Raw genomic sequence first — 27,957 nt, 5'->3', positions numbered from 1 at the left:
CTGTCAGTGGTGCGGAACCCAGGGCCGCGCGGCTTGGCTGCGCAGAAGAGCGGCACCCACAGAGGAAGTGCAAGGTGGTGGCCCGGCTGGGGAGAGGAACTCGCGGCTCCACTCTGGGACACTCCCGCTCAGCTCCCAGGTAAGTGGCACCGGCCACTGATGGAGGGGGGCAAGAAGGGAGGGGGGCAGCCATGCTCTCCTGCCCCAAGGGTGGAGAGTGACCCTTGAAAGTGAGCACTGAGAGGACGGTCTTAGGGGCTGTGCTGGGTCCTTCTGTGCATCCCTGTGCCCTCCCTGGGACCCTGGGCCAGGGAAGTGGCGCTGTGTGTGTGTGAGTGTGTGTGCGTGAGTGTGTGTGTGTGTGTGTGCTAGGGGCAGGGTGTGGACTCTGCTCAATATGCACAGGGGCATGCGAGCAAACCGCTTACTGTGCAGGTCACTTTAAGCTTTCTCTATTCAGTGACTAGAGAGGGATTTGACTGTCCCGCCTCGGGAAAGAACAGTCCTCAGCCAGCTGAGCCTCCCTTTTTCCCAGGATTAGGGCCGGGCCCTCCCTGTCCTTGCTGTCTCCCCAGCAGAGAAGGCCCCACTGGCTCGCAGGCCCCCAGGATGCAACAGGGCCAGCAGCAGCTTGGCCCACCTGTGTCCTGGACGGGAACAGCAGATCCACCCCTGGGGGGCTTGGTCTGCTCACTGCCCTGTGTTCTCAGCTCAGCACTTGGCCCCAGGTCTCCTCCCCTGAGCTCTCCCCCTGGCAGCGAGCCCTGAATGTTGTGCCAGGAACACGCATGCCTGACTCTAACCCCAGGGCTGGGTGGGGAAGGACCCCGGGCCTGTGCCGCACTGGTGGCCGTGGGGAGGACTCTGGGGTTCTTTGCTACTTTGGGCAGCCTTGAGAGGGACCCTCCGGGGCAAGACCCCCTGAGCCAGGGCTGCCTACGCCTCCAGCCTCCCAGTCCTCACACCAGGATTAAAGTCCCACCCCATGCTCCACCTGCCTGAGATATTCTCAGGACAAGCTGGTTCGGAGTAAGGGAGAAAAACAAAGGTGCAGGGGAAGGTGGAAGCCAAGGGCCAGGCCAAGTGTTCCTGGCTTGGCAGAGGCTGTGGTCTCTGGCCCAGGTTGGTGGCCGGGGAGGCTGATCCCTGATGCGTCACAAGTGCACAGCACAGGGAAGGGAGAGGACCAAGGCCAGGCTGCACCCAAGGCAGCAGTGAGGCCAGGTGGGTAAGGGGCACAGAGATAAGAAACACCACCACCCCCTATCTAGAGGCCCAGGCAGGCAGGCGAGGACCCACATCGCTGCGTGCACAGAACACAGGTGGCAGGGCCTCCTGCACAGCTCTGGGCTGGGGTAGAGGAGGATGCCCCGCTTTGGGGGCTGCAGAAAGGAACTACTCCTAACTGTCGGCAGCAGCAGGAAGTGCCCCCTCCCAGCCGGGAAAGCCACAGGACTGGGGGACCAGGAACCCTGGGAGGTTCAAGCACCTACTTTCTGGTCAGAGCCAGGCAGGGAGGGGGTGGTCCCCACACTCAGCACTGAGCAGTGGGCGTCTCCGCCGTCAGGGTGAACCTCTGGACTCCACACATCTCCCGCACTGTCGGCTACGCTCATTGTGGCTGCTTCTCAAACCAGACAGTGCCCCGCAGGGCAAGGGTGGCTGGAACCCACCACAACCAAAGGGCAGGGCAAGAAGCGCTTTGGGGCCCAAGCGTTAGCACACTGGGCTTATCAGTCACACACAGGCCTCCTGCCCTATTCCACACGGGGAGCCCAGAGTTGGACTATCAGTTTGGCGAGAAGGAAACAGGGAAGCTTTGGTGCCGAGCGGCAGCTGTCTGGCCTGCAGGCTGCCCGCCTGCGCTCTGTGCCAGGAGATGCCACACAAAGGCATGCAGCCCAGTCGCTCCAGCTCTGCCAGCCTCCTCCTCTTCCTCTGCTCTCTCTCCCCACTGGCTGCCACTCTGGCTGGGGAGCACCCTCCAAGGGCTCCGAGAAGGGCTGCACAGGCAGCCGGGCTGCTGGCCCTTTCTGGGGTCAGCAAGCCACCACTCGCTCTGTCACTCAGGAACCTCAAAGGACCCTCGGAAGTCTCCCATCGAGGCACTCCCAACCTGGGGCTGGGAAGACTCTGCCTTCCCTGGTTCACAGGCAGGAACCATGGTTTGGAAGGAGTTTGGTGAACCTGAGATAAAGACTGGAAAAATACAGAATGATCCTGGCCCTAGCGGGCTGCCCTGCTTCCTTCTCCCAAACCTGACATGGCAAAGGGCTCCGAAGCAGGCCGGGCCCCAGAACTCTGCTCCCAGCTGCAGCTGGGAATGTGAGGGCTCCCGCAGAGCAACGGCTGGGGCACATGCCACACGGTCACCTGACGGCTGCTGGTTATATTGGGCAGCAGGCGTCAGGCACTCCCTTGGCCTCACTTTAAATAGCCCATTGCCAAGGCTGCCTGGGGACTTGCTGGAATGTGCTCCCTCCTTTTCGGGGAACAAGACCCCCTGGGCTCCACCACGTGCCCTGTCACAGGCCTGGGTTGAAGTGACAAGCTACCAAGTGCTGAGAGTGCTCTTCTTCAACTCTGGGGGCAGTGGCCCTACTTCTGTTCACTCTGCAGGCAGGGCCAAGGGAGTGGCCCAGCTTAGACCCCTGGGGTGGGTGAAGCTGGCCAAGTCTAGGCGGCTCATCCAGCTCCCCACTGACCCTGAGGGACGCCCTGGGTGCAAAGCTGTGACACTGTCCATGTCGACGGCTGCCACTGGTATAGACGGGTACTTCCCAGAGCAGGGCAGGACTGGGCCCACAGGGTACCTTCCCAACTGCATGGCCCCCATGGACGGCTGGCTTGGTGGGCAAAGCTTCTGATGAACAAACCTCGCCTTTCCTGTACCAAAGTCAGCTTCGGCCCCAGCGGCCTCCTCCCTGCTCTGCAGATCACAGCACCCAGGGTCTCCATACTGCTGCTGGCTTCCTGCTCACAACCTATCTCTGGGGCGCTGGGTGTGGCACACAAGTGAAAAAGCTCTCCCTGTCCACTTCCTCTTTTAAGGAGTGTCTCCATTTGGCTACATTAGGCAATGTGGGCGTGGTGCCAAGCAGGTTGGAAAAGGCAGACCGTGTACAGACCAAGAGGGAGGGGAGGAAGGCAGCCCAGCTTCCGAGCTACACTGTCCCCAGAGGCATCTGTTGGTGCCACTGTTCCTGGGAGCGAGACCCTGGACACCTGGGGAGGAGGGATGACACAGAGAGCCAGGACAAAGACAGGAGACCACCATCTAAGCGTAGGCCTGCTCTGCTGCCCAGAGGGAGGGTCCCACTCAGAGTGGGCAGCATGTGCTCAGACTAGCAGAACTCACAAAATCTGGAGTGTGCTGATAAAAACAGGGTCCCAGGCCCGCCAGTCTGGGGTGGGGCTGACTTCGCTTGCTGGTCAAAGCCCGAGACAGGATTCCACGGTCCGACAGCACGGAAAGCAAGAGCGCTGGCTGTCCCGTCCTGCTTAATTGCAGATGCCAGGTCTCAGTTTCCCCACATGGAGAAGGGAGGAGGCATTCCAGGGTTCTGTGCCTCCCAGCTCGTGTGAGACATGCACTCACCCAGGGTGAGGCATGAGGGACGCTGGGAGGATGGGAGGATGGGCCTCGGGTACCGCCCACTTTCGACAGGAAATCCTCTGCCTTCCCGTGGAGTCAGCACCTGCCTGCTATTCCCACCTCCAGCTTGGCTGCCTCAATACATACACTGTGCGCTACCCGGGAGTGAGGACAGGTGAGACTCCCAAGAGGCATTTGGGGAGGAGCTCGCTGTGACAGCCCTCAAGGCCAGTAAGACACAGCACTGGCCAGACCCCACCCAGTAGCATTTCTGTGTGCCAGGCACTTGCTGTTTACTGTTGACCACACACTGCCACAGGCCAGTCGTTCCAAGACAGGCATCGCCGTGCCACAGCGGAGATGAAGGCACCTGTCATGCCACGAAAGGAGGAAGCGGGCAGCATTCAAGGCCGGGATGAATCGGTGTTGCAGGAGGGGTGGCAGCTGGCAACCCGGAGGCGTCAGCTCGTGGGAAGGGAGATACAGGAGGTGCACACCAGCTGCCTCCCAGGTGCTGAGTGACCACCGTAGGACTAACAAGAGGTCAGCAGGGGTCTGACTGGCCAAGGGCAGGGGCCTTCATGAGCAGGGCCTCCTTGCCATCAGAGGCATGCAAGCCAAGGCTGCACGGCCACAGGGCAGCTCGCCAGGCATAGGGGAGAGGCTTGATTAGGTGACCTGGGTGGTTTGAAGCCAGCTACGCCACAGCACAGCACCGCACCAGGAGTGACCGGCCTCACAGGTCACAGCTGTCCCAGGGGAACCACAACAGAGTTCTGCCTGCCCAGGTGAATCAGGGACAATTCAGTAATAATTACAGCCAAAGGTTAAGCACGAGCCCCTGGCTGCACCCCCCCTCCCCATTACAGCAACTGCCTTTGGGAACCAGTTCAGGCTTGGATGGTCCAAGGCTGTCCTTGGTCCCCTGCTCAAGAGGCACCAGCTCCCTCATGTCCACACGGGAGGTGAAAACAGCTGACGTGCCACAGGTACTGACTTGTACCCAGCCTGAAGCTGCACCTCGCGCCTCTTGGGCAGCGTGGGGCAGAGGAGACTCTCCTGGTCAGGCTAGAGGAGCAGGGGAAGAGGCTGGCTAACCCAGCCTTGGGGCTCCTGATCCCATCCTCCGGGGAGGGTCCACTGGCAAAACTGGAGGGACCCAGGGCCACCTCTTCCTCCTCAGGGGAGAACAAGGTGTGAGAGTAAAGGAACTGGGCTGGAGGAGAGGTGGGGTGCCCGAGGGACTCAGCTTGGTTTCCCCCAAGCCAGGGCCACCTCTCCCCATCAGTTTCTATCCCGGCTAACTCTGGCCAGATGTGGATCTATCCCTGGGAAAATCTGATCCTCCTGCCCCACACACGCTAGAATCCTGAAGCCAGTCTCCCCACCCCCAGGAGACCTGGGGTAGGCACCCACGTTCTGAAGGACCAGGAGCTGGCATGGCAGCTGGGCCAGCCTGAAGCATCCCAGCCCAGTCTAGGAGCGGTGCCTCAAGACAGACGAAGGAACGGAGCAGTGGTCACTCCACCGGCTGGTCAGACTCCTTCAGCAATCTCAGCCTTGGCTGGCAAGCAGCCCCTGGAGCAGGCCCTCAGCCTCTCCACACTGGCAGTGTCAGCGGAGGGGTGCTGAGGTCGGCCTCGGACTGCCTTCCTCCCTGGGGAGCCACCAGAGGTGCAGAGGGTGAGACCCGACAAACTTGTTCTGCGGGCGGGAGGGCGGGGGATAGCTGGTGCTGCGGCCGAGTGTGGAGCAGCCCTGAGGAGGCGCCAGGTGCTCACTCTGCCTCGGCACAGCCCGGCAGGCGCCCTGGTTGGAGCCCAGCACAGCATGGCAGCCACGAGCTTCGTGCAGGAGATGCGCTCTGTGGGTGAGAGGCTGCTGGTCAAGCTGCAGAGGCTGCCCCAGGCCGACACCGTGGAGCTTGTGGCCTTCTCAATCATTGTCATCTTCACAGGTAAGCGGGGGTGCTCAGGCTCAGGAGACCTGACCGTGGCAGCAGCCGGCAGTCCATCCCCTAGGCCACGGAGGACAGGCAGGTGTCTCCTGGGGGAAGCCATGGGATTCCCCTGAACACCCTGCTGCTTGAGGACAGGCAGGGCTGGAAGCCGGTCCAATGGCACCCCCGGCCCCCGGTCCACAGAACACAGCCGGGGGGAAGGCAGGGCCCTGGCACTGCCACAGGGTGCTCGACACTTCTGTCTGTGACCGTGAAGCCAGACCGCAGGGGAAAGGCCCAGGCACACCGTGGAGGGGCCTCTCTGGGAACGGGGCGGGTGTCCTTCCTCTCCCACCCCCACGTCTGAGGCCCTGTGCTCTCTCTTCTCCAGGCACCGTCCTGCTGCTGGTGGTGCTAGCCTGCAGCTACTGCTGCGTGCGCTGCTGCTGCCCTGAGCCGAGGGGCAGGAGGGTCCAGGTGCAGCCCGTGAGGCCCCGTGAGGGGCGGTGACGCACTGAGAAGCTGCAGAGGAGACTGCCAGAGCCATGGCTGGCTGTCAGCCGGGCCCTGCGGACCCCGTCCCTCCAGACGAGGATCCCCTGGCCTCAGCTTGGCTCTGCCCTGGTGCCTGGATGCTGACACCAGAGCCTTTTCAAGGAAACAAAGGCAGGTACAGGCACAAAACTAAAGGCTGAGTCAACCACCCGGGGTCCTTGGCCTCCCAGTGTTTTTTAACAAAGCAAAGCTCGGGGAGCAGGCCCTCAGGGCTCAGCAGCCCCACACAAAGAAGAGGAAGCTGGTCAGGGGACGGTGCAACAGCTACCAGAAGCCGAGGATTCTAGCCCAGGATTTGCCTGTTTATTTCCAAGTAAAAGCTGTTCGGATGTGTGTTTCTGTGAGACCAGACTCCCTGAGGTTGCCTGGGCTGTGCATCAGGAGGGCAGTGTGCCAGATTCCAGGGGTGTGGCTCATGACTGTCCCTTCTGGGCCTCTGCTCTCCCCATGCCCACGGAAGCCGGAAGAGCGAGTGAGGTGGAGAGCCATGCAGGCGCTCATGCCACAGAGCCAGTGAAGGGCACAGTGGCGTTCCTGTCACGCACTGGGTCAGCTCTGGCTGGAGCGGCCGAGGCTGCCCCCTGGCAGGTGCCAGGATCAGGAATGCCACGTGACCGTTTCCACCACCAGTAACTTTTGTCTTCACTCCCCAGACTAGCACACGTGGGCCACTGCGTCTTCCCAGATTGTCAGAGAAGAGCTGTTAGAACGCAAGTGTTGTCTATAATCCGCAGCCCAGTTCTGGGCCATTTGCCCAGGGGCACACTGACTGCGCTCACACCCACCCTTGCCCCTTACCAGGGAAATGGGGCACATCCTGGCCCCTGCTTCTGGGATATGCCGTGAGGACATGCTAAGGCGGCCCACATCTGGCATGTAGCACGGTGCTGGGCACCCCTCAGAGCTCCACAGATAGGAACTGTCACTCCGCCCTCTTGATGCCACAGAGGCCCAGAGCACCAGGCCCTTTCTAAAGAATGGCCCTGCTGAAACCCGACAGCTTTCCTACCCCCCCCCCCGCCCCCCGCGTTCTCTTCTGGACAATGTTCCAGGGAGAGCCAGGCACTCAGGAAGCCGTCAAGGCAGGCACTCGAATGCCAGCAGCCAGGACGCAGCAGCTCCCCAGGTCATGAAGAGCATCTGTCATGCGCTCCCGCACCTGGGCCCACGGAGCCCATGCTCCGGCTGTCTGGGAGCAGAGTCCTGTCTACTGAGAACACAGGTGTGGAGAGGGGAACCAGACCCAGCCACCTCCAGCGGACATCCTGGCCACAAGCAGGGGCAGCAGAAGCGCTGACTTTTTCACTTCCTGGTGTCCATGGGACTTGCCTGACAGGTTTGGGCTGAAGACCTGGAGAGGAAGTGGCTCTAACAAAAGCAGCTCAAGAATCCACCTGTCTGGGCTCCCTCAAGGAATGGGATTCTCCATCATCAACATCATCATAAATGCTAGCAACAGTGATGATCCTGATAAAGAGAACTGTGGATTCCCACTGAGGGCTTGTACCTGCTCTGTTGTGTTTTGACAGTTAAATCCATTTAATCATCACATACCTCAGTGCTGCAGATACCATTATTATCCCCATTTCAGAGACAAGGAAATTGAGCCTTAGTGACAACAGGTGTCTCGTCTTAAGTGCACAGCTGAAAACTGGCCCAGCCAGCCTCTAGGTCTAAGCCTCTGAGTCCAGCCCCTCTGGCTCCAGGGCCTGGCTCACCACACCCAGGGCTGGAGGCCTCCTGGCTGCTGGACAGATAAGGTTCTGATTCTTAGATTCTCTTATTCTCTCCCAACCAGCCACACCCTGAACTGTCTCAAATAATGAACAGGTGAAGAGGTGGGAAGTGCCCAACAGGTGTCCCTCCCAGAAGACAGAGGCAGGGAGGTGGGAGGGACCAGAACCCTGGATTCAGGACAAACACGTTCCCGAGGAGCAGTGCAGGTCCCCAAGGCTCCCCTTCAGCATCAGGGAGAGCCCTGCTTGCCTGGTGGAAAAGATTCTCTGGTTCCCAATCGGCTACTGAGAGAGGAGCGGTCGGAATAGCCCCGGGCCCGGACAGGCTGACTGGCTGGCTCACCTGCATCTCCCTCCCTGCTCTCTGTTCCGTGCCAAGCAGGACAAATGGCCGAGTCAACAATGCGTCATCCCTGCCCAAAGAGCACTCCCTCCTCCCTGCCCACAGCAAGGTGGCACACACTGAGCCCAGTCCCACTGAGATGAACAAAGCAGACAGACACTCTAGCACAAGGTGGCCTGGCGCATCCCCCAGGCAAGCAGCTCCTCTGTGCATCTGCTCTGTGGAAGATGGGCTGGGGGAAGAGGCCATGGTCCCCACTGTAGGGAAGAACAAAGATGCCGTGGACCTGGGATGCCTAGAGATGGCTGTGGCCATGAAGGCACAACCCTCTAAGAATGTCTGACTCAGGGCCGGTGCTGTGGTGTAGTGGGGAAAGGCACAACCTGCGGTGCTGACATCCCATATGGGTGCCGGTTCAAGTCCCAGCTGCTCCACTTCCTATCCAGCTCTCTGCTGTGGCCTGGGAAAGCAGTGGAAGATGGCCCAAGTCCTTGGACCCCTACCCCCTACGTGGGAGACCTGGAAGAAGCTCCTGGCTCCAGATGGGCGCAGCTCCAGCTGTTGTGGCCAATTGGGGAGTAAGCCAGGGGATGGAAGACCCCCGCCTCTGCCTCTCCTTCTGTGTGTAACTCTTTCAAATAAATAAATAAATCTTTAAAAAAAAAAAAGAATGTCTGACTCTGGCCACCGGCTCTCTGTTCCTATCCCTAACCACCACCAAGGCTTGCCTGGGACCATGGGAGCCATCCCAGGAGGCCTCTACAATGAGCCTCAGTGCCACCACACATCTGCTCCTGGTTCCTCAAAAGAGCTGCGCGCTGCCGTGGAGATGGGTGCGTTCTCCTCTGTACCTTACTCCCAATTAGAGCTGGCACTCAAGGGGCTGGCACTGTGGGTGAAGACACCACCTGTGACATCGGCATCCGTATGGGTGCCAGTTTGTGCCTGGGCCACTCCACGTCTGACCCAGCTCCCTGCTGGCCTGGGAAAAGCACTGGAAGATGGCACAAGTGTTTGGGCCCCTGCTACCCAAGTGCAAGACCCAGATGAAGCTCCCGGCTCAGTGAATCAGCAGATGGAAGATTTCTCTCTCTCTTTCTCTAATTCTGACTTTCAAAATAAATAAATAAGTCTTAAATTAAAAAAAAAAAAAAAAAAAGAGGAGGAGGAAAAGAAGAAGAAAGCCTAGAGACAAGACTCTCACTAGTAGAAACTGGCAGACAGCACACAAAACAGTTTTCCCCTAAATCCGTTTTCTCAAACATTAACATATTTGAGCAATTTACAATAAAAACCCTCATAAAGACATTTACTAAGGGTAATACAAATTCCAAATCCTAAAAAAATGAGGACAAACTGATTGTGTGTGTGAGTGTGTGTGTGTGTGTTTTAAGATTTATTTATTTGAAAGACAGAGTTACATAGAGAGGCAGAGCTAGAGAGAGAGAGATCTTCCATCTGCTGGTTTACTCCAAAAATGACCACAACGGCCAGAGCTGAGCTGATCTGAAGCCAGGAGCCAGCAGCTTCCTCTGGGTCTCCCACATGGGTGCAGTGGGCCCAAGCACTTGGGCCATCTGCTGCTGCTTTCCCAGGCCATAGCAGAGAGCTGGATGGGAAGTGGAGCAGCTGGGACCATATAGGATGCCGGCACTGCCAGCGGTGCCTATAACCTGTTGCTCCACAGCGCTGGCCCGATTGTGTACTTAGACGTTTCCTCACCCTCAGGCCTGTTCCCTGCCATGGGACACTGCCCCTGAGCCCGACTCCTCACAGTCCTGTCCCAACTCACCACTTCCTCACAGAAGAATCCCCTCGGTGCCAGACCAGGCTGTGCTGCCTGCACTTGCACCCCCTCCCCCGCTCCGCATTCTCTCCAGCCAGCACAGATTTACCCGGCAGGGCCAGCAGTTACTTGAACAAGCTGGTTAGAGCACCTTCCGCACATGTGGCACACCTGTTCTTGCCACAGTTCGTTTCAAGGTGAAACCCAGACACATTCCAGGGCCAGCCTGTTTGGTGTAGGGCCAGGGTCCTTGCTCCGACTGTGGCTGAGTTCCTGTACTATCTGTTTTAGAGTTTGCATTTCTTTAAAGTAGAACAAGAACTTAAGGAATGCAAGTGTGAAATCCTTATGCATTTTTGCAATACAGCCCCAGTGTTTGGTTTATCAAGGCCGTGTCCTTTTTGACAGGAGTACTATCTGAGAGCTTCCAAAGTCATTCCAAGCGGTCAGACAGGTATTTCCAGAGCCAACAAGGCTCTTTCTCTCTCCCTCTGAGGCACAGCATAGCACGTCCGAGCCGACTGTACACCTGGGTCTGGACCGTAGCTGGGGGCCTTACTCCCTTCTCTGTACTGGAGTTTCAGTTACAACTGCTGCTTCATTTGCTTATGTGACGCTCAACTCCGGTTTGCAATTATAGTAACGAGGATAATCACCACGAACAGGTCTGGGAGCAAACAGCGGAGGCCTGCTGAGCCCTGCTGGAGCAGACCAGCAAGGGTGTGCGGGAGACCAGCTGCCCGCTGTGAGCCTTCAGCATGCCAAGGGTGTGAGTCAGCAGGTTTTACACAGGCAAATGGAAGCCAGGTAAGCCAGGGGCCAATTAAGCCCAAGGTGAAGAACAACTTCACTAAACGTGTTCATCATCTGTCAACAACCCCAGCTATACCTCGGGAATTTTAAATAACCTGGCACAAGGGGCCAGCATTGTGGCACAGGGGTTAAGCCACTGTGATGTTAGCATCCCATAATCCCATATGGGCACCGGTTCGAGTGTCAGCTGCAGCTCCCTGCTAATGCACCTGGGAAGGCACTGGAGGACAGCCCAAGTGGGTGGGCCCCTGCCACCCAGGTGAGGGAAGCTCCCGGCTTCGGCTTGGCTCAGCTCCGGTTGTTGCAGCCATTTGGGGAGTGAACCAGCAGATAGGAGATCTCTGTTTCTTCCTGTCTCTCTCTGTAACTCTGCCTTTCAAATAAATAAATACATCTTCAAAATAAACAAAAGTAAAATAAAATAACCTGGCACCCTGCATCCCCAGAGACTGATGCAAGTGGCACAAAGTGTGGCCCGGGCATTTGTAAAAGCTGCCAGGGGTGAGGATCTGTGATCTGGAAGGCAAGGTCTTCGAGGGCGGGCCCACCTCTCCTCTCACCTCAGGACGGGCGGTGCCGGGCCTAGTCCCTGGCCACGGCAGCCCCCACAGCCCAGCTTTGGAAGGAGCCAAGGGTGCCAAGCCCACACACAGCACAGGCTTCTTCCCTTTCCAGCTTCCCTGTGGCACCACAGACCGGAAGCCCCTGCTGAGAGGCTGACAAAGGTAGCCAGGGGAAGCCAGGCTCCGGGTGATAAGCACATCCACCCCAGAACCGGTTCCCAGAGGCCCCAGCCCTGAGCTGCAGTTAATCATTCACCCCACACATAGATTGTGAGGCCCACGGGGCAGCCCCAGCCCCAGGACTCCCTGAGCCCTGGGCAAGTTCTCACAGGGGACGAGTTGTCTAGACAGAAGAGTGCCAAGACTCAGCTGCAAACAGGTGAGGTGGATGGGTGGCCTGGGGTATAGGCCCCAAACCAATCTCTCCCCCCACCCCCCACAAGTCTGACTTCTCTGGGAAGGACTCTGAGTGCCCCCAGATGACATCACAAGAGGGCGGAACACAGCTGAGGGGCAGATGGGGAAGGCAGAAAGAGAATGTGGTTGCTAGGCAACTGGCCCTAGCCCACCTTTGTGCGCCTGGTCAGCACCTGGTAAGGCTAACTCCTTTTCCTCCCAACAGTTGCTTCTTTGAGGCCAGGGACGGCCCTGGTGACCGGGAGGCCTTTTCAGAGCAGACCCCTCACAAAGTGCAGGGCCTGAGAGACCACCCTCGTAGGACACAGGACAGCTAACAGCAGTCAGGTAAGGACCCCTTCCTTCTCCTCCCAGGCTCCCTGCCTCCATGGATGTTTACTGAGGTCTCTGCTGGGGTCACTTGCTTCCTATACTGATTTCCCAGAGGGCTCCTAAATTGGGACAGAAAAAATAGAGGGAGGATCTACAGTGGTGCTTTTTGGCTCTAGCTGAATAGTGCTCAGGGGTAGAGGGGGAAGCCCTAGCTCAGTCTGGGGCTATGCAGGAAAAAGGACGGGGGGTCCGGAGGCAGCCTCCAGGAAGAACCCAGGGGTCCCCCCATGTGCCATCCTCACCCTGCTTCTACAGAGGAGGGGACTCCACTGTTTCCTGGAGGCATCAAGCCCAAAGGCTCCTCCTCCCCACAGGGCCCAGCGGCACAGAGGTGGGCTGGCTCTTCACTGACAGCATTGCAGAGGCCGAAGCTGGGGGAGCAGTGCCTGGCCAGGGCCTTGCAGTACCCCTGAGCTCAGGGCCTCTGTCCCCTCTTTTCCAGGCTGACATGTACCAGCTGAAGGAAATGTGGAGTGATGAGTTCTGGGAGAACCCCTGGGACCAGGGGGGCCTGATCGTGATTGGTTTATTCACCATCACAGTCCTGCTTTTCATCTTGTTTGCTGTTGTGTTTGGCTTACTCCCTCCAATGGAGAGGACCCAGTGTGAAGAGGACTGACCTGGCTTCCCGGGGTCGAGAAGGCAGCGGGACGGGAGGGCTGACCTCCCTCCAGACTGGCAGGGGGCCCTCTGCAGTCTCCTCTGGCCCAGGGCTCAAGCCCTGGTGTCTTCTCTTCCCATCAGGAGAGAGTCCAGTCAAATACTGGATTGGGCTTGGGGGTTGGTCTGAGACCCACTTGGGCGCCCCCACCCTGCTGCCACCAGGTCCATGCAAGAACCTGCAGAGGGCCCGTCCCAGCCTCGGGAGAGGAGCCATGGCCAACAGGTCCTCCGAGAGGCTCACAGGTCGGCCAAATGATGGGCAAATCCTTGACAGAGAAGGACACAAAGCACCTGGACGAAGTAAAAATTCCTTTTCAAATCTGCTAACTGGTGACAGTTCATCTTTTTTTTCCTTTTAAAAAGAGATTCATTTTCCGCCACAGCAAGCTTCCCCAGCAAGGTCTCCCTGGGGCCTGCAAGGCCCTGTGTGGCCCGGCCCCACCGGGCTCGCCAGCATGGCTTCAGCTCTCGAGCTGCTGTATTTCTCTGCCCACGGGGCTTCTGCACACACATTCTCTGGTGGGGATGCTCTCCCTCCTTTGCCTGCTCAGTTGCTTCCTGTTCTTCAGATCTCAGGCTAATCCTGAGTTCCTCAGGTGATCGTCTCAAACCTCCAGACGGGGCTGGAGCACCTGTTACATGTACTCCCCAAAGCCCAGGCACCTTCCTTCGAAACACTTTTAACAGGAACTCTGTTTTCCTTATGTGATCATCTGGTACGTGCCTGCTTCCTCGCTGGACTAAGCATCAAGGCCTTGGCCTCTGGGCTCTCCCGGCCCAGAGATCCCAGGAGCCAGTTCAACTCGGGCCCAAACACAGCACTGTTCTTTTATTTCAAGGTGCCCAGGCCGCTAGGCCAGAGGTTGCTACACACCTAACAATGGTTCCCTGCAACTCTCAAAGATAAAAGGCTCTGTCATGAATAATCAAACACTTTTTTTCATGGCTATAACTGAGAGAGAGTTGCTTCATGTAGAGAAGAGAGGGAAAAACCACGGGCTGCCACACCCTGGCCTCATACCTTCCTGACCTGAGCATGTCTCTGTGGGTCCTGGCCTCCTATCCCATCATATCCCTCATCCCCACCCACCCGACTCAACGGCTTCCTTTGTAGAAATGGACCCACTTCTGCTGAGCGCGGTTCCTCACTCCCAGGTGCCTGCCCTAAGGGATCACTGGAGGGAACGGCTGCCCCAACCTCAACCTCAAACCAGAACTATTCGTAGAAATGGCACAAATATCTGGTAGGAGAGGAGCTTTTTCTTCATACTATCCACCGTTCATGCAATTACAAAGATGTTCCCTCATTCAGAGCACAATGGCCAGCAGAGTTTATTCCAGCCTGGAGTTCTGGGGTCTGGGCCCTCACATGCAGCCAATGAGACAAAGGGATGACGTGGACACAGGGAGCACCTGGCTCCTTGGGCCACAGATGCCCAAATCCCCAACACACACACCCCAACAGCTCACTGCTGGAATCTGGTCTCAGTTCCCTGGAACCAGGAGAAATAAAGGCAGAGGCCCCAGGGAAGACCTGTCCCCTTGCCTGGTGGCCTGGGGAAGTGGCAGAGCTAAGCCCCCCGAGAGCAGTCCAGGGCCTCAGACACAGCCACAGTCAAGAACCAGCGGGTTTCTTCCAGCAAAGAGGACTCTGAAAATTAGCAACACTAGGTTCTTTCACTCCTCACCAGAAATTAGAGCCCGGCTCAAGGAGTCTAAGAAGCTCAATTTAGCAACTCCCTGTATTAGTCCTTGCAAAGAGCCCAGGAGGCTGTGGCCACAGGCAAGGGTGGGCCTGGCACTGCAGCCCACCACTTGTGCTGGGCGTGGTCTTACCACACAGCCAAATTAGAGATGGCTGTTTGGAGCTAGAAATAGCTTGAGTCCAGGAGCCACCAAATCATTGGTGAGTGGGAGGGAGCTGGGAATCAACACGCAGGGGGCAAATAAGGGTCTCCCTGGATTCCGGAGGAGAGACCAAGACCTCGCTAGCTGCCAGTACTGTGGGCTTTCCCAGCACTGTGCTTCCAAACTCCAGTCTTGCAAGAGCCAAGTGGGCACAGGTGTGTGAAATGGACACTCCCCTGAAAATCACGACTGGCTTTAGTGGCTTCTGTCTGCCGTGACTTTGTGACAGTGCCCTCTCTGGGTCAGGGTTGGCTCCCAAGTCTGAAGCAATCACTTCTGCACAGCCTCCACGGAACTCTTCCCTGAGACCAGATGAATCCAAGAGCTTCTTAGACCGAAGCACAGAGTCCTCCTGAGTATGCCTCACATGAGCACTCACAGCTGCGCGTGTCCAGCTACAGCCTGTCCGTCACGCAGCAGCTACCTGGCTCTTCCTGTGGCCCTGGCGCTGTCACAGGCAGACACAGATAAAACAGGTATGTGGGTTCCACGTGCGCAGGCTGGTGTTCAGTCCCAGAGACTGACTTCTCAAAGCACATGACACAACTCCCCCAAGGAGATAAGCTGGGTCGCCTGCCTGTTCGTACCCTGGATAAGAGTGAGTACTACCCAAGAGAAGCCAGAAGTCCCAGCTCACGGCATGTGATAACCACAATGCCAATGGCTCAGAACTGGCCACATTACTCAGCACCGAGTCGCCTGTGGGGCCACCCACCCAGAAGGGAGTGGAGCAGTGGAGAGCGATGACTGCCTAGAATGCCACTGCCAGAATCTTAAGGGTCTCCCAGAGAGGAAGAGGGAGGGTCCTGGCTTCCAGCGGCCGTCCCAGACGGGACCCCTGGGTGTCTAGAGGCTGTCTCACAGGCGTTGGTTAACTGGTGGGTGCTGCGGGAGGAAGTGATCCCAGTGACACTCTGAGCCACATACCGAAGGAGTCACTCACCCCAGTTCTTCACAGAAGGTCACCAGGGCGTCAAAGGCACAGAGAGTGGCTTTGTCAGATGCTTTGTTCCCTCTCTTTTCCTGGAGACAAAAGACACCCACTCAGCAAGACCTACAGAAGCGGACTACCTTGTAGCCACAAAAGCAATGAGAACGGAAGTGTGAAATGACAGTAAGAAAATCATCTATAAACACTGTCCCCAGGACCAGCGTTGCAGTGAAATGGGTTAGCTCTAGACTTCAGCCTGGCCCAGCTCTGACCATTGCAGCCATCTGGGGATGGAAGATCTCTCTCTGTCACCCTCTCTCTGTAACTGCTTTTCAAATAAATGAATACAACTTAACAACAACAACAAAACAGCATACCCAAACCCGACCACACATCAGAGCCCCCAGACAACTGAATCCAACCTTCTAGGCCTGGAGCTTCCCAGATGACTCCCATGCAAAGGGTGTGTGGACTGGCCTCTGGAAACCTGCCTAACACAATCTAACTTAACAACCTTAAACACATGCAGGGGATGCCAACCTGTTTACATACATACACTAAACTGTTAGAGTGGGGCCGACACTGTGGCACAGTGGGTTAAAGCTCTGGCCTGAAACGCCAGCATCCCATATGGGCACTGGTTCAAGGCCTGGCTGCTCCTCTTCCCATTCAGCTCTCTGCTATGGCCTGGAAAAACAGTAGAAGATGGCCAAAGTCCTTGGGCCCCTGCACCCGTGTGGGAGACCCAGAGGAAGCTCCTGGCCCCTGATTTTGAATCCATGCAGCTTTGGCCGTTGCAGCCATCTGGGGAGTGAACCAGCAGATGGAAGACCTACCTCTCTCTCCCTCTCTCTCTGTAACTATCTTTCAAATAAATAAAAATAAATCTTAAAAAAAAAATAAACTGTTACAGCAATTACATAAGTGGTGAAACTACGTATTATTGGCTTTGTAGTACTCTTTACTTGCCACGTTTTCCTTTTAAAATTTGTGAATTTAAAAAAGGACAGAAAAGTAAAGAAAGTCTAGCAGGCAGGGATATCTGAGACATTCACAGAGCTTTCTGGTTTTGGAAGGTGACTCGTCCTTCCCTACCCCCACCCTCCTCACACGTCTGTGTTGCTATTTCTTGTGAAATTGAGTATTTTCCTTATACAACGATGTCAACAGCGTTTAGCACTGAACCACATGATGGTATTTTATACTTGCCAAGATTACACTTCCTGGCCGGCGCCGCGGCTCACTAGGCTAATCCTCCGCCTAGCGGCGCCGGCACACCGGGTTCTAGTCCCGGTCGGGGCACCGATCCTGTCCCGGTTGCCCCTCTTCCAGGCCAGCTCTCTGCTGTGGCCAGGGAGTGCAGTGGAGGATGGCCCAAGTGCTTGGGTCCTGCACCCCATGGGAGACCAGGATAAACACCTGGCTCCTGCCATCGGAACAGCGCGGTGCGCCGGCCGCAGCGCGCTACCGCGGCGGCCATTGGAGGGTGAACCAACGGCAAAAGGAAGACCTTTCTCTCTGTCTCTGTCTCTCACTGTCCACTCTGCCTGTCAAAAATAAAAAAAAATAAAAAAAAAATAAATAAAATAAAAAAATAAAAAAATAAAAAAAAGATTACACTTCCTTTCTTGTGCAACTTTGGTTCCCCTGAAATTAACAGCAGCTTTGTTTTTTGCGTTTTCTTAAATTTGAAGGTGTCACAAAGTCACCTCCATATGTGCTGCATAAGAAAAAATTCATCTCAACAGAAGCCAACGATGTCAGGCTCCGTCTTTTTTCTTTAAAAATATCGATTTATTTATTTGAAAGGCAGACAGAGATTGATTTTTCATCCCTATTTCACACCCCAAATGGCCGAGACAGCCAAGGCAAGGCTAGGCCATGCCAAAGCCAGGATCCAGGAACTCCATCCTGATCTCCACACGGCTGGCAAGGGCACTTAGACCATCACCACCTCCCTCCCAGGTACATCAGCAGGGAGCTGGAATGGAAGCAGAAGAGCCAAGACTCGGTCAGGTTCCCCTTTGCTGGAAACTTCTGTCCTGGAGCTTTCTGTCCCCAAGTTCAGCCTGGACCGTCTTTCTCCAGGCCCGTGGGCAGCTGTCCTTCTGAAAGGGCTGCTCGATGTCAGCCTGGGACACTCCCTCCGCCTTGCTCCAGGGCCACAGCTCTGTTTCCCTCTGTCTCAGTTTACTGCCTCTCCACAGTGAGCCTCCCTTAGTACTTTCTGAGAAACGAAACACCAGAGGCCAGTTTCTCACACCTTGTATCTTTGGCCATTATCCAACGTTCACACATAACTAGTCAGCTGGGTGGAAAATTCTAGATTGGAAGACTATCATTTAGAATTGAAAGACATTGTTTAGTTTTTGTGTTGTTTCTGATAGTAGAATGGGAAGGGGCCGGCATTGTAGTGCAGTGGGTTAAGCTACCGCTTGCAACACAGGCATCCCATGTGGGCACTTGTTGGCGTCCCAGCTGTTCTAGTTCTGATCCAGCTCCCTGCTAATGTGCCCAGGAAAGCAAGGAAGACGGCCCAAATATTTGGGCCCCTGCCATCCATGTGGGAGACAGATGGAGTTCCAGACAGAATTCCAGGATCCTGGCTTCAGCCTGACCCAGTCCTGGCCGTTGCAGCCATTTAGGGATTGAACCTGTGGATGGAAAATTCCTCTCTCTTCCTCGCTCTCTGTAGTTCTGCCTTTCAGATAAATAAATAAATCTTTGGGGCCAGCGCCTACAGTGCCGGCATCCCATATAGGTGCCAGTTCAAGACCACTTCTGCTCCAGTTCTGATCCAGCTCTGCTATGGTGTGGGAAAGCAGTGGAAGCTGACCCAAGTGCTTGGGCCTCTGCACCTGTGTGGGGGACCTGGCAGAAGCTCTTGGCTCCTAGATTCAGATCAGCCCAGCTCCAGATGTTGCAGCCATTTGATGAGTAAACCAGAGGATGGAAGACTCCCCCCCCCCCCCCGTGTGTGTGTGTAACTCTGACCTTCAAATAAATAAGCAAATCTTAAAAAAAAAAAAAAAAAAGCAAAAAGCTTTAGGGGCTGGCACTGTGGTATAACAGGTAAAACCTACCACCTGTAGTGCCGGCACCCCCATATGGGCATCAGTTCAAGTCCCTGCTGCTCCACTTCCAACCCAGCTCTCTGCTATGGCCTGGAAAAGCAGTAGATGGCCCACGGCCTTGGGCCCTTGTACCTGCGAGGGAGACCCGGAAGAAGCTCCTGGCTCCTGGCTATGGATCGGTGCAGCTCCAGCCATTGTGGCCAACTAGGGAGTGAACCAGCGGATGGAAGACCAATCTTTCTCTCGCTATGCCTCTCCTCTCCTCTCTGTGTAACTCTGACCTTCAAATAAATAAATAAATCTTTTTTTAAAAAAAAGTTTCAATAAACACCTATCCAATCACCTAAACAAAATCTCTTCCATGTCTAATTTGAATTCAGATAACAGACAAGTTAACCACAGCACCTTAGTTCATAGCAAACTACCATTCCCAGTCCCTACTCCATTCTTCTTTCTCTCCTCATTCACTCAGTTACTAATTGAGCCCACATTTACTAAGAGTTTACTATGTCCCAAGTATCGATCTAGGCATTAGACACAGGAAGCAAAAGGTTCCCAGTCTCCCATAGCTTGAGTTTTAACAGAATAAGTATATTTATAAGGTCAAATCGTAATAAATGTTTTAAAAACAGAGCAATTTTTCTTAGCTCCCAGCTATGTCCATTAGCCCAAGGTGAGCTCTGTTTTTCTAAGATTTATTTATTTTTAAGGGCAGAATTAGAGCACGAGACAGAGAGACAGAGATCTTCCACCTGCTGGTTCGCTCCCCAAATGGCCACGACAAAGCTAGGAGCCTGGAACTCCATCTGGGTCGCCCATGTGGGTGCAGGGCCCAAGTACTGGGGCCATCTTCCCCTGCTTTCCCAGCTGCTTTAGCAGGGAGCTGGATGGGAAGTGGAACAGCCAATGTGGGCTGCGAGGTGGGCAGCAATTTACCTCACGACACCATGCTGCGGGCCCCTTGTTTCTCATTGTCATCACAAACAATTCTACCACACAGGCCCTCCAGCACATGGGCTTTGCATTGGAACTGCTTCTGTTTTTTAAGTTTTACTTATTTATTTGAAGGCAGAGCAACAGAAAGGGAGAGACAGAGAGCAAGATTTTCCCTCTAGTGGTTCACTCCTCAAATGGCCACAACAGTCAAGGCTGGGCCAGGCTGAAGCCAGCAGCCTCAGAGCTCTACACAAGTGACAGGGCCCCAGACACTTGGGCCATGATCTGCTGCCTTCTTAGGCACATTAGCAGGAAGCTGGATCAGAAGCAGAGCAGCGGGGACTAGAACCAGTGTTCTGATGTGGGAACGTCAACATGGCATACAGAGGCTTAACACGCTGTGCCACACTGCCAGCCACTACTGGCATTTTTATTTCATGGGACTGGGTACCAGAATTAGGATATTTGGGTCAAAGTGTACCTGTGTTTTAGAGTTTAACAGAGGTTGCAAGATTGTTTCCCAAAGAAGAACTGTAATATCTCACCTTCCTCTAAGCAGCCTCACTAGGAGCAGGTGCCAGGGCTCTTTTACATAAACTTCAAGTTATTTCTCCTGAATTTGCATTTACCTGTTTACTTCTGAATTTGAGTATCTTTAGATGTGCCGTTCCTGAATTTCCCTGGGAACCTTCATTTCCTATCCCTTGCTTTTCACATCCTTTATTTTTTTTCTTGGAAATTGGTAAATCCTTTCTTTATTCTCAACTTTAGACTTCCGTTTGCCTTTGCATTGAAACATTTCCCTGGCTGGTGTTGTAGTGAGCAGGTAAAGCAGCCATCTGTCACTAGTCAGTAACATTCATTCCTTGGTATTTTATGCTTGTTCTTACAAATTAAATTTTTTAAAATTTCAATTTGTAGATATTTGTGATAGTGTGGAGAAAAGCTACTGATTTAAAAAACGTTTGTCCTGGGACAGGCATTTGGTATAGTGCTTAAGCTGCTGCTTGGGATACCCACATCCTATACTGGAGTGCCGGGTTCAAATCCTGGCGCTGCTTCTGATCCAGCTTCTTGATAATGTGCACCCTGGGAGGCACAGGTGATGTTTCAAGTAACTGGGTCCCTGTCACCCACATGGGTACCTGCACTGAGTTCCAGGCTCTCGGCTTTGGGCTATTGGGAGTTGCTGCTGTTGTACTTGGAGAGTAAACCAGGTGATGGAAGGTCTCTTTCATCAGTAAACATATTTTTTTTACTTACTTTTTTAAGTTTTATTTTACTTATTTGAAAGGCAGAGTGACAGGGAGAGACAGAGACAGAAGAATGTCTTCCATCTGCTGCTTCACTCCCCAGATGGCCACAACAGCCAGGGCTGGAGCAGGCAGAGCCAGGAGCCTGGAAGTCCACCGGGGTCCCTCAGTGGTGGCAGGGGCACAGCACTGGGGTCCTCTACCCCAGGCACATTGGCAGGAGCTGGACGGGAAGCAGAGCCGATGGGATTTGAAACAGCACTCCAGCATGGGATGCTGGCGTTGCAGGCCGGGGCTGAACCCCCTGGGACAAATGCCAGCCCAGCTTTTTTTTTTTTTTTTTGGACAGGCAGAGTGGACAGTGAGAGAGAGAGACAGAGAGAAAGGTCTTCCTTTACCATTGGTTCACCCTCCAATGGCCGCTGCGGCCAGTGTGCTGTGGCCGGCGCACCACGCTGATCTGAAGCCAGGAGCCAGGTGCTTCTCCTGGTCTCCCATGGGGTGCAGGGCCCAAGTACTTGGGCCATCCTCCACTGCCTTCCCGGGCCACAGCAGAGAGCTGGACTGGAAGAGGGGCAACCGGGACAGAATCCGGCGCCCCGACCGGGACTAGAACCCGGTGTGCCGGCGCCGCAAGGCGGAGGATTAGCCTAGTGAGCCGCAGCGCCGGCCAGCTCCAGCGTTTTTATCTGTCTTGTATTTGGCCATGCTGCCAGGTTTTCTTAGGAATTCTAGCAGATTTCTTTTAGGGCCTTTGGGGTACTCTAGGCTACTCAGAGTTTGCTTTCCTTCAGTGACATTTTAGTTTATCTAAATCAGTGGTTCTCACTCATTGACATTTCTATCTACTGTTACTTTTTCTCCCATTCTCCGTGTCCTTGTGGGTTTACATTTTTTTTCATCCCTTTGTCATTTTGGCAGGGATCAGAAATTAAGTTCCTGTGCCCGGTCTGCTTCTTTTTTTACCTTTTTTTTTTTTTAAGATTTATTTTATTTATTTGAAAGATAGTGTTAGAGAAGTAGAGAGAGAGAGAGGTCTTCTGTCCATTGGTTCACTCCCCAAATGGCCACAACGGCCAGAGCTGAGCTGATCTGAAGCCAGGAATCAGGAGCTTCTTCCGGGTCTCCCACACTGGTGCAGAGGCCCAAGCACTTAGGCCATACTCTGCTGCTTTGCCAGGTGCATTAGCAGGGAGCTGGATTGGAAGTGGAGCAGCCGGGACTCGAACTGGAACCCATATGGGATGCTGGCACTGCAAGCCAGGGCTTTAACCCACTACATTACAGTGCCAGCCCTACACGTACCATTTTACAACCTGCTCTCTGCATACAACATCATGCTTTGGGGGGGATTTCTCTCTGCTGAATTGTACAGATTTAGTGTGTCATCTGTACTGCCCTAGACCAGCACACTATGCAGCTAAAACGGATTCCTTATCCGTCACGCTACAGAAGAGCTGGATCTCACTATTTTGTGCAGCAGCAAACATCCTGCAATCCTCAAACCCATCCGTCTTGCCTCTCTAGAAATGGAATTCCTGATGCGGAACGACTGCCTCCTTTCTCCCCAAAGCAGTTCCCCAGGGCATCTTCCTGAGAACACCGAGGGGAGGCACCCTTTCCCCACATTCTCAGAGCAGCAATGGCAAACATGTTTCATGTTCCTGCCAACTTAGTGGGTACAAACATCAACGTTTTGTCTGTGCTGCATGTCTGGTTCCCAAGTGAGCTGAGCATCTTCCCCTACACTTGCTAGATATTCTGGTCTCCTGTGTGCAAAGCCTCAGACGCCTTTGCTGCGCGGTGGTTTGCCTTATTTACCTGTAGGAGTTCTCCCGATAGTCAGTCAGGCATGCACTCTGCAAACACCTCCCCCGACAAGGGCTCGTGTGTTCATTCTGCGGCCAGTGTCTCCCATTACGGAGAAAGTTTTAGTCTGAATTTAGTCAAGAAGCTCATGTCTTCCATCCTGATTTCCTTTTTTTAAATTTTTTTAAAATTTATTATTCATTTATTTATTTTTAACAGGCAGAATTAGACAGTCAGAGAGAGAGACAGAGAGAAAGGTCTTCCTTCTGTTGATTCACCCCCAAATGGCTGCTACAGCCAGCGCACTGCGCCAATCCGAAGCCAGAAGCCAGGTGCTTCCTCCTGGTCTCCCATGCGGGTGCAGGGCCCAAGCACTTGGGTCATCCTCCACTGCCTTCCCGGGCCACAGCAGAGAGCTGGCCTGGAAGAGGAGCAACCGGGACAGAATCCAGTGCCCTGACCGGGACTGGAACCCAGGGTGCCGGCGAGGATTAGCCTAGTGAGCCGCGGCGCCGGCCCTTCCATCATGATTTCTGCTTTCAGATCCTGAGATTCACTTTCCTTTCTCAGGATCATAAAAGATTTCCAAATGTTTTAGTTTTTTGAGGTCTCTAATCCATCTGTAATTCACGTGAGTGGTTTTGAGTAGGGATCTGATATATCTTTTTCTGGTACCTGTTATTCCACAACTCAGCCTTTCCTGTTACTTACAATGCCACCTATCACTTAGCAACTTCCCTTATATGCTCGGGTCTGTTTCTAGGCTTACTACAAAGAACATATAATCAGAAAAAAAGAAAAGGCTAAAAACTAAAACAAAGGACATAGCAATATGGGAAAGTGCTTGTATACCAATGTTTTTTAAGACACAGGACTGTTCCTGACTATGGAGAATAGCACTTACACCAACTACAGTTTCAATATAAAAGCTTACAAAGAAACAAGTCTAATCTAGTTAGTTGCAAGCAGCTCTCCCACTACCCACCCAACACACCACTTCCCTCTTGCTGAACCTCCTAGGCCAGATGCACCCCCAGGCTCAGGGAAGCCCGCTCTGTGTTCAGACAAACTGCACGAAACAAGAGAGGTGGGTTCCGAAGGAAAGAACTGCTGCCGGGACTCACCTGGAGTTTTGCCACTTCCTTCCTGATCAGGAAGCTGACCTGGTCCCGGTCACTCCTAGAGTAATAGAGACGGCACCAAGAAGGCTTCCCGTCCCTGCCAGCCCGGCCAGACTCCTGGTAGTAACCAGCCATAGATTTGGCAATATTCCAGTGGGCGACAAACCTGTAGGTCCAAAAGGACAAGCAGGGTGAGGTGTGAGGGAACTTGGAGTGCCCAGAAGTGGAGGAGCGAGCCTAAGGTAGCAGAACAGGGCTTTCTAGATAGGGACCAACAAGTGGAAGCTGCTGTGGCTTGGGAATGGTTTGCACGTGTCCTCACAGGGGCATGGGCTGAAGTCTGGACTCCGGCGTAACAATACTGACAGATGAGAGATCGTCTAGGGGCGATTAGGTCACGGGATCCCAACCCTTGGAAGGGAGAGAGGTAGTTCTTGCAGGGCCAGGCTAGTTCTTGAGAGTCAGTTCGGATGGAGCAAGGCTGTGCATAGTCCCTTCTGCCTGCGCTCGCTCTCCTTCCTGCTTCTCCACGTCATGAAGTCTCCACGTGGTTGTGGTGCAGCCAGCTGTATCAGACAACTCCCAGCACCGTGCTGTTTAGAACTCTTTCCTTCATTGGCCGGCGCCGCGGCTCACTAGGCTAATCCTCCACCTTGCGGCGCCGGCACACCGGGTTCTAGTCCCGGTCGGGGCACCGATCCTGTCCCGGTTGCCTCTCTTCCAGGCCAGCTCTCTGCTGTGGCCAGGGAGTGCAGTGGAGGATGGCCCAAGTCCTTAGGCCCTGCACCCCATGGGAGACCAGGAGAAGCACCTGGCTCCTGCCATCGGATCAGCGCGGTGCGCCGGCCGCAGCGTGCCAACTGCGGCGGCCATTGGAGGGTGAACCAACGGCAAAAGGAAGACCTTTCTGTCTCTCTCTCACTGTCCACTCTGCCTGTCAAAAAAAAAAAAAAGAACTCTTTCCTTCATAAACCACCCGGTCCCAGATGTTTGGTTATAGCAACACGAAGTGGACTACGACAGAGGCACAGAGAAGAGCCCAGGTGTGACAGCTGTGGGCCATCAGCAGTTCTGCCTGCCGTGCAGCAGCTCAGCTTACGGGCCACAGCAGGAGCCCAGGGGGCAATTCCAGCCCAGGTGAGGAATCAAAAGAAACACTGGACTTCCAGAAGCAAAACTAGGTTCTGCCACTGATGAGCCACACAGCCTTAACTAAGTCCTTTGTATCTTCTTTGAAGAGGGAAAGGGATAATATTTATTAAATATTCACTATGAATCAATTTATACGTTATTCTCATTTAATTGTTACAATCACCATTATGTGAGGTAGCCCATTTCACAAAGAGCTTGAGATTCAGGTAGGTAAATCTGTACAAGTTCACACAGTGATGGATGGCAGAGCTAGGATTTGAGCCCGGGGTGAGTCTACTTTCAAAGCTGGCTCATACCAAGACACAGCAGAACCAAAGTCTGTGCCCTTTGAGATGTTGCACGCTGACTATTTCCTGTGCTAGCTAACTCAGGGTCACCGTGAGGCTCAACAAGACCACGCATGCACAAGCGCTCTGCAAACTTACAAGGCAATGTTGTTGGCTTCAATCAGAGCGAAAGGCCACAGGCTGGAGCTCAAAGTGTTTCCCAAAGGCGGGACCATGGCTGGAGGAAAAGGATGTCCCCATAGTTGCCAGTGTGGGGCTAGGAGGCTGGGATGCACCCCAACTCTAGAGTGTCATTAAGTCGTAACAAGGAAGGGCATTATTAAGGTCCTTGCCTTTGCCTCTCCACAGGGAGCAGCTTAAGATAGTTACTTCATGTCAGCCCCCTCAACAGGTCCACCTGCCGCGAGGATGGGAGGGAGTAGGGCTCTGTGAATGGACAAGCCAGCAGTCTATGAGCTGCCCCCTTTCTTAGGGATAGCACAGCTGGGCTGTGCAGTCACCTGGGAACAGGCCACACAGACACTGCTAGTGTCCAGGCTGTGTGCTGGGAACTCTCTCCTGGAGCTTCCTTCCTCTCTGGCCCTATGAAGAACACTTGGACGTGGCCCTTTGGGAAGAACACTGGCAGCCCACCCCAAGCCAGGCCCTCACCAGGAAGGTAAGGCAAGAACCAGAGCTCACCTGACATTGGCCTTGTCCACTCCCATCCCAAAACTGATGGTTGCAACAATTACAGGGACCTTCTCCTCCATCCACTCATTCTGCACCAGCGTTCGATCAGATGCCTTCAGCCCTGAAAAGGAGGGAACGGAAATACGCCTTTCCCATGGCTTTACCTCACGGTCTGTTCTGGGCTTGACACTGCTGGGTACTTCACACACATCCTGAACCCATGACTTCCCTGCTGTGTGACCTTGGGCCAGGCCCTTCACCTCACACAGCCTCGGCTAATAAAGACCCTCGCCAATGTGTGGCACGTGGCACTCAGTGAAGGTCACAGCCAAGATTCAAACCCAAGTCCATGGGCCTCCAAAGCCTGGGCTCTTTCGACCTGGCTTTCTCTAATAGCTGGGCTTATGAAAACTCTCACTTGCTGCAGGGTGGGCACAGGACGAGAAAATGCATCAGGAGTCATAATTCTCATTTTAGACCTCATTTGTAACTAGAGTGCTTTTAGCGGATTTCAGTGAATCACTTTAGCTCTGCCTGGGTTCTGGAAGAAGATAATGGACAATCTGATTATCTAGAACCTATAAGGAATGAGACCCCCTGAGAAGCCTCTGAGAGAGAAGACAGGACCACAGGGCCTGGGAGCCTCTTACCTGCGTGGTAAGCCTTGGCACTCACACCCCTGCAACTGAGCTCCATAGCCAGCTGTTCGCAGGCCTCTCTGGTCCTGCAGTAGACAATGCCACAGCCGGACAACACCTGAATGGAGAGCACAGCATAGAAAGAACTGAAAAATCAGCCCAAAGACATCCAAAGCAGCTCGAATCCAACTTGTTTAACTCCTGTCTCCTCCTGGGGAACCCTGCGTGGGTTTGCAAAGGCCTCACACAGAAGAGCCAACGGCCTGTCTTCCACAGAAGGATCCAAAAGAAGGAAACCCTGGTAAGGATGACCACGCTGGGAACCCAAGTATACAACTCTGTGCACAAGCTTTGAGAAGCCTCAGGAAGCCACAGAGTGAGGGTATTAGAAAACCAGTAGCCAACTCTGTGCTGGCCCCAACCTCAGTGCCTCACCCCTTTATTGGTCTTCTGTCCAAGAGCCTTAAGGCAGAAATCCCTCAGGTTTCCAAAGGGGTCAGAAATCAGTTCCTTAAACTGCACATCGTAGAAGAGGTTGGCCCGGAAGCAGGGTGTCTTGAAGGTGGCAACGGGTGGCTTCAGGTGCAGGGCAGCAAACACGTCTTCTTGGACCTGCGGGGTGGCTGTGGCTGTCAGAGCCACACATGGGGTATGTGCCAGGCGGGCGCGCAGGGCACCCAGACGCAGGTAGTCAGGACGGAAGTCATGTCCCCACTGAGAAACACAATGAGCTTCATCCACCACCAAGTAGGAGAGGAGGCAGCGGGACACCAGGGAGTTCAGTGTGGGCTGGAAGGAGGCAGAAGCCGCCATCTCTGGGGTGATGTACAGAAGCCTGGTCTGGGGCTTTTCTCGCTCCAGGTCAGAGAGCAGCTCCTTTCTCTCCTGTGCCGAGAGCTTCGAGTTCAGGGAACTCACTGGTACCTTCAGGGCCAACAAGTGGTCCACCTGGTCCTGAGGGCAGAGAGGGAAGAGAATAGTAAAACTGGCCCTCAGGACTTCCGGGATTTCCCAGTCATGCACACTGCTGCCCACCCCTCCACGCCAGTCACGCACGCTGCTGCCCACCCCTCCACGCCGGTCATGCACGCTGCTGCCCATCCCTCCACGCCTCCTCTCTGCACAAAAGCAGGAGGTGACATGGTTGGGCACAGGCTCTGACATCACACAGACCTGGACTCAGTCCTGGTTCACTTAACTACAACCTGCTCTTTAGCTGTTTCTTTCCTTCTTCTTCGTCGTCGTCTTCTTCTTCTTTTTTTTTTTTTAAGATTTTATTTATTTGAAAGGCAGAATGAGAAAGAGAGAGACAGAGAGATCTGCCATCCATTGGTTCACTTTCCAAAATGCTACAATGACCAGGGCTGGGCTCAGAACTCCATCCAGGTCTCCCA

General features: G+C 54.4%; 3 protein-coding genes across 5 annotated transcripts in view; 2 read left to right on the top strand and 1 right to left on the bottom strand.

Moving 5' to 3' along the window:
• RECQL5 (RecQ like helicase 5) overlaps positions 1-27,957 on the bottom strand; it is a 37,190-nt gene that overhangs the window by 6,129 nt on the left and 3,104 nt on the right. For both annotated transcript variants that reach the window (XM_062216141.1, XM_062216142.1), the window contains exons 3-7: positions 26,999-27,517; positions 26,576-26,681; positions 25,935-26,046; positions 23,818-23,980; positions 15,634-15,713 (exon numbers count right to left, since the gene is read on the bottom strand). In XM_062216141.1, coding sequence (XP_062072125.1) covers positions 15,634-15,713; positions 23,818-23,980; positions 25,935-26,046; positions 26,576-26,681; positions 26,999-27,517 — 980 coding nt within the window. The remainder of the gene's footprint in view (positions 1-15,633; positions 15,714-23,817; positions 23,981-25,934; positions 26,047-26,575; positions 26,682-26,998; positions 27,518-27,957) is intronic.
• Positions 55-8,765, top strand: SMIM5 (small integral membrane protein 5). 2 transcript variants are annotated; one of them, XR_009868489.1, is made up of 4 exons: positions 55-139; positions 5,392-5,552; positions 5,926-6,204; positions 8,615-8,765. XR_009868489.1 is itself a non-coding variant. In XM_062216580.1 (3 exons), exons 2-3 carry the CDS (start codon positions 5,426-5,428, stop codon positions 6,042-6,044), a joined length of 246 nt encoding a protein of 81 aa, XP_062072564.1. In that variant the 5' UTR covers positions 55-139; positions 5,392-5,425; the 3' UTR covers positions 6,045-6,579. The 2 variants fall into 2 exon arrangements, 1 of the variants encoding a protein (XP_062072564.1); XM_062216580.1 differs by lacking the exon at positions 8,615-8,765 and having other exon boundaries at positions 5,926-6,579.
• SMIM6 (small integral membrane protein 6) lies at positions 11,980-12,738 on the top strand. The gene is made up of 2 exons (XM_062215998.1): positions 11,980-12,074; positions 12,562-12,738. Exon 2 carries the CDS (start codon positions 12,568-12,570, stop codon positions 12,736-12,738), a length of 171 nt encoding a protein of 56 aa, XP_062071982.1. The 5' UTR covers positions 11,980-12,074; positions 12,562-12,567.

This window comes from Lepus europaeus, chromosome 18 (assembly GCF_033115175.1).
Source record: "Lepus europaeus isolate LE1 chromosome 18, mLepTim1.pri, whole genome shotgun sequence".
Lineage (NCBI taxonomy): Eukaryota > Metazoa > Chordata > Mammalia > Lagomorpha > Leporidae > Lepus > Lepus europaeus.
This window is presented reverse-complemented; position numbering and strand designations above follow the sequence as displayed.

What these genes read in the sequence shown, in the direction of transcription:
- SMIM5 (XM_062216580.1), top strand. Translation starts at nt 5,426, where the DNA reads ATGGCAGCCACGAGCTTCGTGCAGGAGATGCGCTCTGTGGGTGAGAGG. An exon ending in AATCATTGTCATCTTCACAG is followed by an intron (nt 5,553 to 5,925) that starts GTAAGCGGGGGT and finishes TCTCTTCTCCAG; the next exon opens with GCACCGTCCTGCTGCTGGTG.
- SMIM6 (XM_062215998.1), top strand. Translation starts at nt 12,568, where the DNA reads ATGTACCAGCTGAAGGAAATGTGGAGTGATGAGTTCTGGGAGAACCCC.